The following is a 9,119-nucleotide window of genomic DNA, read 5'->3' as shown; positions in this document are numbered from 1 at the left end:
CCAAAATTCTTATTGCTCAGTTAAGGACTAATTCTCATCAACTCCGTTGTGAAACAGGGCGCTGGAAAAGGCCAAAGGAAGTGTGGAAGGAAAGGGTATGCATTTTTGTTCTTCCGGAAAAGTGGAAACAGAAAAACATTTCATTTTAGAATGTGAGGCCTTCAAAGACAACAGGGAAAGTTATGCAAATACGCTGGCAGCTAGCTCTTGGGATAATCTATTTAACGAGGGGTTTGTCGAGAAGACGGGAGCATTTATTGTGAAGCTTCACAAAAAAAGGGCCGAATACATCAAGCATATGAAAAAGCAATCTGTCCCATAGGCTATCTTTAGCCTCGTGGACGTTAAAATAATTTCTTTCTTTCTTTCTATCATCCTATATTTACTTTTCACTCACTTTTGAAACTAGCAAAGCCAGCTAAGTCACTTACTTACCAACCCAGCAAGGATATCTATCTTTCTCTTGCTTTACTGTCCCACCAACAATTTTTGTTTAAATCTAATAATTAAAATTTCATTTCATAGATAATTGTTTAAATCTAATAATTAAAATTTCATAATTGCCATTCGAATCAACTTGAACCTTCAACATATATTATTAAAATAATTATAAAAAGCCCCACTTGTCTATGATAACATGCTCCTTTCAAACTTTGAGTTGCTTGGGTCATGCCAAATTTCCTTTCCAAGATAATTGTCGTTAGAATCGATTTGAACATTCGACACATATTATAGAAATAATTTAAAAAATAGAGAAAAAAAACTACTAGACCATGATAACATTCTCCATTCAAACTTCGAGTTTCATGGATCATGCCAAACTTTGAAAGATAAGTACAAAATGTTGTTTTCCAATTAATGTTTACTCAAAAAAGCAAACTTGGGTCACACGCTAGTTGCGATGGGATCAGTTTTAACCTTTTTGTTTCGTTTCCTAAGCAGGGTTGCAAGTCTTTTGTGCGTACCTTGAAATTGAACGTGTAGTCTAGCGAGTAGGTTGTATAGTCTATTGATTATAATTAGAGAAAATTTGGAAAGGATTTTTGTAAATTTAAGTTATAGTTATTAAATTTCAAAATTTTAAGTGTACTAGACATATTTAATGGAATTGAATTCATTTCCATTATCAAAAACACGATTCAAACACTGTCTTTACAATTTTTTTGAATTTTTTTCTCGGATTCAGATTACTTTTGACAGTCAAAACAATTCCTCTACCTCATTAGACTACTCCTAAATTTAACCCTTCATATTTTAAGAAAAAACGACTCAAATATAATTAAAGTTTCTATGGAATAAGTCTTTTATATTTTAAGAAAAATCGGCTCGAATATAATTAAAGTTTCTATTGAATAAGTCTTTTATTTTTTTAAATGACTTTTAAATTGTATATAGAGCTAGTTTTGTATATACGTAATTTTGTTTGGGATTAGACTATAAGAAATGTAGAGTCAAACCTCCTGACTTAATTGTTAAACCACATCATTTAACCTAAATAAACTTTTTTGTTTTTTTTTACATCATCTAACATAAATAAACTTTTTTGGTTTTTTTTTACATCATCTAACATAAATAAACTTTTTGTTTTTGTCCAATCATTCATATTTTTTAAACACATATTTCTTAAACGCAAAGTAGGGCGTGGTTGGATTTTTTTATCAATTGAAAACGACCAATTACCAATGCATGTGGTCCCTTCACGCACGTTCAATTGAAAACGATTTCGTTTGAACATAAATTTCGTTTTAAACTCTCAAGCTACTTCAGTCAACACCTTCGCGAGAAATTTGTGTTATTAAATATAGGCGGGGCGAATCTTCCCAGCTGCCACGGGTAGAATCACAGCCCATATAGAATCAATCCTCTGGGTTAAGCTTATATTTATAATGCATGTGGTCACTTCACGCACGTTCAATTGAAAACGATTTCGTTTGAACATAAATTTCGTTTTAAACTCTCAAGCTACTTCAGTCAATACCTTCGCGAGAAATTTGTGTTATTAAATATAGGCGGGGCGAATCTTCCCAGTTGGCACGGGTAGAATCACAGCCCATATAGAATCAATCCTCTGGGTTAAGATTATATTTATATTCATAACTGCGCTAAGTCTGCCTGCATATTGTACACATGAATTAGTTATCTAAGGACTGTGAGAATATTCAAGAATGGGAAAGAGCACTCTGTTACTCATTTCTCTGCTCCTAAGCTTCTCTGTATCTATTACTCATACTGCTGCTAAACATCATCATCCTCTGGATTCGCTCACCGCGTCTGAATTCAGACATGTTCGTCGGCTCGTACTCAAGTCTAAACTCGGCTCACACAAGAACTTAAGCTTCCAATATGTGGGTCTGCAAGCACCCCACAAAGAGGCTGTGTATAAGTGGAAAGATGGGTTAGCTCCTCTGCCTTCCAGAGAGGCCTTTGTAATTGCAAGAATCCCTGGGGAAACCCATGAAGTTCTTGTAGATCTTACTGCAGCTTCTGTTGTATATGACAAAGTCTATCATGGATTTGGGTACCCCATATTTACATTGGAGGAGCAGGGAAAAGCTTCTGAGTTGCTTCTCACCTACCCTCCATTCATACGTTCCATCAAGAGCAGAGGTCTCGAGATCGAACCCGTTGTTTGCGATACGTATTCGGTTGGATGGTTTGGTGAAAAGAAGCAGGGCAAGAGAGTAATAAACATCCTGTGCTCCTATACCAATGGGACTGTTAATATATACGCTCGACCTATTGAGGGGATCACAGGCGTAGTAGACCTAGACACCATGACAGTTATTGGGTACAGAGATGATAAGAAAATTCCAGTACCCAAAGCAGAAGGGACTGATTACAGATTCTCGGTTCAGAAGCCGCCCTTCGGCCCCAAAATCAATCCAATCTCGATAGAGCAGCCTGAGGGGCCGGGCTTCAGAGTTGAGGGTCATATGGTGGAGTGGGCTAATTGGAAATTCCATATTGGTTTCGATTTGAGAGCCGGCCCTGTTATCTCTACAGCAGACGTGTTCGATGCAGAGAAGGGGAAATTCAGAAGTGTGATGTACAGAGGTTTTGTGTCTGAAATGTTTGTGCCTTACATGGATCCAACGCAGGATTGGTATTACAAAACATATATGGATGCTGGGGAGTTTGGTGTGGGGTTAAGCGCGTCTTCGCTTGAGCCACTCAATGATTGTCCTCGAAATGCTTATTACATGGATGCATTCTACGCGGGAGCCGATGGAGAACCAGTGAGCATATCCAATGCATTCTGCGTTTTTGAGAGGTATGCGGGAGATGTTTCATGGCGTCATACAGAAGTGGCGATTCCAAACGTGGTGGTAAGTAAATTTTCAAGTTATTTCACTTTGAATTTCTGATACTTTATAAAGCTTTTGTTCTAGCGCCGACATCACCCAGTTCTAACCAGGACTATGCTTTTGCTCTAATTACCACCTTCCTCTATTAGAAGAAGCCAAGACTTTTATAGAGTTGAAATACGTATCTAGCTGCCCAATTGTTGAACTTATTTTCATTCCAGATTTTGGGAATATCAGTATAGACCGGAACAACGTCCATTGGCATTCTATACGGTCTCTTGCATTCTGGAATATTCTTGGATTTTGCGTTCTGGAATATTCTTGGATTTTGCAAGGGGTAAGGATGCCTAGCGGTTAGTTTGTAGCATTTTGGAATATTTTTGGGATTTGTATTTGAGATAAAAAAGCTGTTGCGTGTGATATATTGGAATATTATTAGAATTTGCTATTCAGATAAAGATGACTCTTGTTATTTTAGAGTATTTTTAGAATTTGTAATTGAAATCACAGATACCAAATTGGAATTTAAGTGTATAAAATTTAATATTTAATAGAGGAAAAATCAGATAGTATATATCTTATAAATATATATATATATATTTAGTTTAATTTTTAATAAAAATTTGAATTAACTATTTAAAAGTTTAATTAGTTTTTTTTTTTTTAATATAAGAGAGTTACTATTTTTCAATTTTTTCTATATAGAAGTTACTAATTTGTAATTGGAATTCGTTATTTTATAATTTTTTCAATATAATGATTATGAATTTTTTTTATGTATTATTTTTATATTACAAATTTCCATTTTATAATTTTTTCCAATAAAAAAATTACTATGTGTTATTTTATAGGTTTTTTCCAATATAAGAATTATGGTTTTTTTATATATTCTTTTTACATTACATTTTTCCTTTTTATAATATTTCAAATAAGAAAGTTACCATTTTTTATATTCTTTTTCATCAGACTTACTCATTTATATTCAATTTACCATTTTATAATTTTCCCAATATAGAAATTATTGTTTTTATTAATATTTTTATATAAATAGAATTTATAAAAGCTTACCAACAGTGGGATAAGTCTTCTTGATTGAAGTAAACCAAGCGTAAACTAGTGGGATAAGTCTTCGTGATTGAAGTCAACCAACCGTAAACCAGCTAACCAGCCTGACCCAATATGAATGGTCTCATTCTTATGTTGTTATAATGGTTAAGAGCATGTGTTTCCTCCTAAGAGGTCACAAGTTCAAAACCAGAGGGGGTAGAGTATGTATGCCTTCGTAGACTTAGCAGTCAAATCGCTGCGCGGAGGTGGGTCCCTTGTCCCACAAATAAGGGGGTCTCATACACCAATTTGGTGTCTGGCTGTGACCTTAAAATGGATATTATTATTATTATTATTATAAATTCTAGTAGGAAAGCTCAAGTTCTTGTTTGGATACAACTCTAGACACTTACAAATTATGGGCAAGAACCAGACCTTTAAAGACTCTGGCATAATCCTATAAATGCCAGTGGTCGTGCCAAAAAAGGGTGCTTACTCTCCAATTTAAAGACAGAATACCAATCGATCTCAAGGACATCGCATTCAAAAGGTCGGTCTCCTTGTAGAAGAGCGAGGCGCTAAGATTTGGCATGAGAAGCAACCGGTTCAATTTTCTGGCCGTCAAAACTGCCCTGGCGAGGGCGATATTTTAATGGTTGAGACCCCATACAATCTACGGAGCTTCCACAAACTTATCATCTCGCCTACTGAAGCACCTTCTTATCTCGGTCTACTGGCCGTACTCTTACTCCAGTTTGTCACTGTGGCCTGACTAGAACTTCACTGTTCACTGTGGCAGGAAGCACACTAGACCGCGAATGTTGGAGTACCGAATTCGAATTACCCAAATTATTAACTGAATTGAATCGTTTTAGCGAATTTCCTTTTTTTAATGATTGAAAAAAAATACTTTTGTCTAATAAACTATTAATATTATATACACTAAATATTTTTAGAATTTGCAATTGAAATAAAAATACAAAAATATATATTATTTAATTTAAAAATATATATATTTCATATATATCATAAATTTCTCTTACTTTAAATATATTATTATTATCTAATTTTAAGGTCACAACTAAGTTAGACACCAAATTTTTGCATGAGACCTCTTTGTTTGTGGGACAAGGGACCCACTTCTTCGTAGCAATTTGACTACTAAGTCTACCAAAGTATACATACTCTAACACCATCTGATTTTGAACTTGTAACCTCTTATGAAAAGGAGTATACTCTTAACCATTAGGCCCAGTCAAACTATCAATAAAAATAATTAATAATATATACACAAAAATATAATATTTAATGAAAATTTTGACTTATCAATATCCATCTTACTATTAAATATTTAATACTATATATATATATATATATATATATATATATATATATATATAAATTTAATTTGAAAATGTTTTGGAACAAATAAATTACATTACAATATATATGAAATGTAATAATTTTAATATGAATTAATAATTTATAAAAAAATATTAATTAATGTAAATAAACACAAAATTTATAGTAAAATTGAAATTTATTAATAATAAAACAAAGAAAGCTATTTTTTTTTCCAAGGGATCACTTTCTTATCAAACTAATTCTAGTTTAATATACAACTAATTCTAGCCTCATATACTAAGGGTGTTGAGGAGAATTGAACCCATGACTTCCCAATAACAAGGTACTTTAGAAGCATTACCTCAACCAATTGAGCTAACCTTCAAGGCCAAAGAGTAAGGCTCTTTAAAAATATGTAAAATATTATAGTAATCTTATACATAATAGAATCTGTCTAATGAATATAACCGGTTTCATAGGTGAATTAAAAATATAATTGAATGTCACACTTAAAATGTTGATTTAATGTCATAACTTGTTGAATTTCCTAATTATCTCTAAATAAGATGGATTTGTTTTTTTTTTTTTTGTCAAGTTGTCTGTGATCCTCCACACTTGACCCGTGGGTTGAGGAACCCAGATGCATCTAATCTGTCAAAGTCACTCGACCTTTATTACCATTCTGATATTATTTTTATCTAATCCATCAAACTCACCCAACCTTTATTACTATTCTAATATTATTTTTCTTCAACGTATTCTCATATATATATATATATAGTAAGTAACCTCTCTTGAGCCACCTCTAAGATAGATGCATGATTAAACAAATATATAACTTTTATGATTAATAAATTAAAAAAAAAAAAAAAATTAATTAAATGAACATAAATAAATTTTAAATAGTTTTTAAAATATATTTCTAATTATAAACCATATATATTTAAAAATATTACCTCAAAAAATAATATAATTTTAGTTTAGTTTATATTTTTAATTATCTCTAAATATATCCTAATAAAAGTATGATATTTTTAAATATAAATTTAAAATATATTTACATTAATCTAATTTATTTTATATAAAAATATGATATTTTTAAATATAAATTTAAAATATATTTATATTAATTTATTTTATTTTATATAAAACAAATTAGAATAGATAAATTTATATATATGATGAAGAAATATTTTTATATTTTATATAAAAAAATATACTTATTAAGAAAAAATTATAACAAGTTTATATATATATATATATATATATATATATATATATATTTTGACAGTAGAGATTTATTATGAGTTCAACATATCATATATATAAGAATTAAATAAAAATTATAACGACAGTTTTGAATTTAGCTAAATAACATTAAATTTATGTATATATAAAGTCATACATGTTTATAGATTTTAAATTTTATATGGTTGAATTTTCCTAAATAATTAAATTAAATTAACTTACTTATATATATATTTATATATATATATATATATATATATATATATATATATATATATATATATTAAAATTGAATGATTTGTGGTTTGTGAAGTAACTTGTATAATAGAAAATAAATGTCTTCTCAAGTTTGAAATATTCATATTTAATTGGAAAAGTCGAAAGTGAAGAGAAATGTCTATACATCCACTTCAAATTGAAATTATCATTTAGAATAATATGACATGTTGTATTAAATAAAAAATTATGATGTTATTTGTGGGAATTGAACCCGCATGAGGAGGATCTTAATCATTTTTCCCAATCAAGGTAAATCTATCTCTCTCTTTCTCTCTAATTAAAAAAAAAAAAAAAAAAAAAATTGCAAATAAAGTACTAATAAATGTAAAAAATTATGAAGTCAAATTTAGATTAAGATAGATTCAATTATTTGGTATTTCTCTACTTAATGACGGTATGTATTTGCTCTGTAAATTTCTAATTGTTTTATATGTCTAATTGTGTGTAGATCACAGAGGTTAGACCAGAGGTAACATTGGTGGTGAGAATGGTTTCCACTGTGGGAAACTATGACTATATTTTCGATTGGGAATTCAAGACAAATGGAGCCATCCATGTTCAAGTAAGTAATGTCCTAATTCATTGAAAGAAAGTCATGATGGTCATATCACATAAATGTATAACATCAAAATCATGAATTTCCCTTTTTTTGTTTAATAACTACAGGTGGGACTATCTGGCATTTTGGAAATGAAGGGTTCAAGTTACACAAATTTGGATGAAGCAGCAAATTCAGAAATATATGGGAGTCTATTAACTGAGAATACTATTGGTGTTTTCCATGACCACTTTCTCACTTTCCATCTAGACATGGATGTGGATGGTATTCACAATTCATTCGTGGAAGCGAAGTTGAAGAGAATGGAAGTTCCAAATGGCAAGTCTCTTAGGAAGAGCTACTGGGCAGTGGATAGAAAGGTTGCTAAGAGAGAGGATGATGCTCAGATCCTCTTTGATGTCAAGAAACCTGCAGACCTTTTGGTGGTGAATCCACACCACAAGACTAAAGTGGGGCAAGATGTTGGGTATAGATTGTTGCCCAGCTTACCTATTGCTAGTATTCTCTCACTAGATGATTATCCACAAATTCGGGCAGCGTTTACCAACAATGATGTAAGCTACTAACTATAAGGTTTTTTTCATTTTTTGTTTTTTTTTGTTTTTATCAAAATCCCTGTTTCTTCTTTTTTTTTCATTAAAAATCATAATTTTCATGTAGGTTTGGGTTACTCCATACAATTATTCAGAACAATGGGCTGGGGGAGTGTACATGGATCAAAGCCGAGGTGATGATACATTAGCCACATGGACCAAAAGGTGAACATTGCACCCCTTTTTTACAATTGAAAATGCAACTTTTGTGGGTATGTGTGTGTGTGTGAATTTATACTAACATTCATCTAATTAATGTGATTATGAATAATAGGAATCGAGAAATTGAAAAGGAGGACATAGTTCTTTGGCATACTATGGGAATCCATCATATTCCTTGTCAAGAAGATTTTCCAGTTATGCCGACTATATCTGCATCATTTGAGTTGAGACCTGCCAATTTTTTTGAAAGTAATCCCATTCTCAAATTACGACCTATATCTTCGACAATGCTGCCAAATTGTACAAAGAAGGATTAAGTTAATTGTTTCAAATTGCTCTATATCTATATTTAAATAAAATGAGAAATAGTACAAATTTTAAGATTAAATAAACATTAATCGTCATGATATTTTATGATGATTGATGAAGAATGTTTATGGAATTGTTATGATCGATAAATTACTTGGATATGTTTGTAAGCATTAAAATTCATTTATTTATGAACTAATGTTCAATGAACATGTTGTCCATTGTATTGAGTAATATTTAAATTATATCAATAACATTTATTCACCACGAATT

At 31.0% G+C, this 9,119-nt stretch overlaps 1 protein-coding gene across 1 annotated transcript; it reads left to right on the top strand.

The window, feature by feature from the left end:
* Positions 1 to 2,034: 2,034 nt before the first annotated feature.
* Positions 2,035 to 9,093, top strand: LOC149153743 (primary amine oxidase-like). The gene is made up of 5 exons (XM_089439265.1): positions 2,035 to 3,326; positions 7,672 to 7,785; positions 7,890 to 8,336; positions 8,443 to 8,540; positions 8,650 to 9,093. The coding sequence occupies exons 1-5, from the start codon at positions 2,166 to 2,168 to the stop codon at positions 8,852 to 8,854; spliced, it is 2,025 nt and encodes a 674-aa protein (XP_089295391.1). The 5' UTR covers positions 2,035 to 2,165; the 3' UTR covers positions 8,855 to 9,093.
* The last annotated feature ends 26 nt before the right edge of the window (positions 9,094 to 9,119 follow it).

Source organism: Pinus tabuliformis, chromosome 9 (genome assembly GCF_031772625.1).
Source record: "Pinus tabuliformis cultivar Carrire ecotype Pingquan chromosome 9, CPIR1, whole genome shotgun sequence".
Taxonomy (NCBI): domain Eukaryota; kingdom Viridiplantae; phylum Streptophyta; class Pinopsida; order Pinales; family Pinaceae; genus Pinus; species Pinus tabuliformis.
This window is presented reverse-complemented; position numbering and strand designations above follow the sequence as displayed.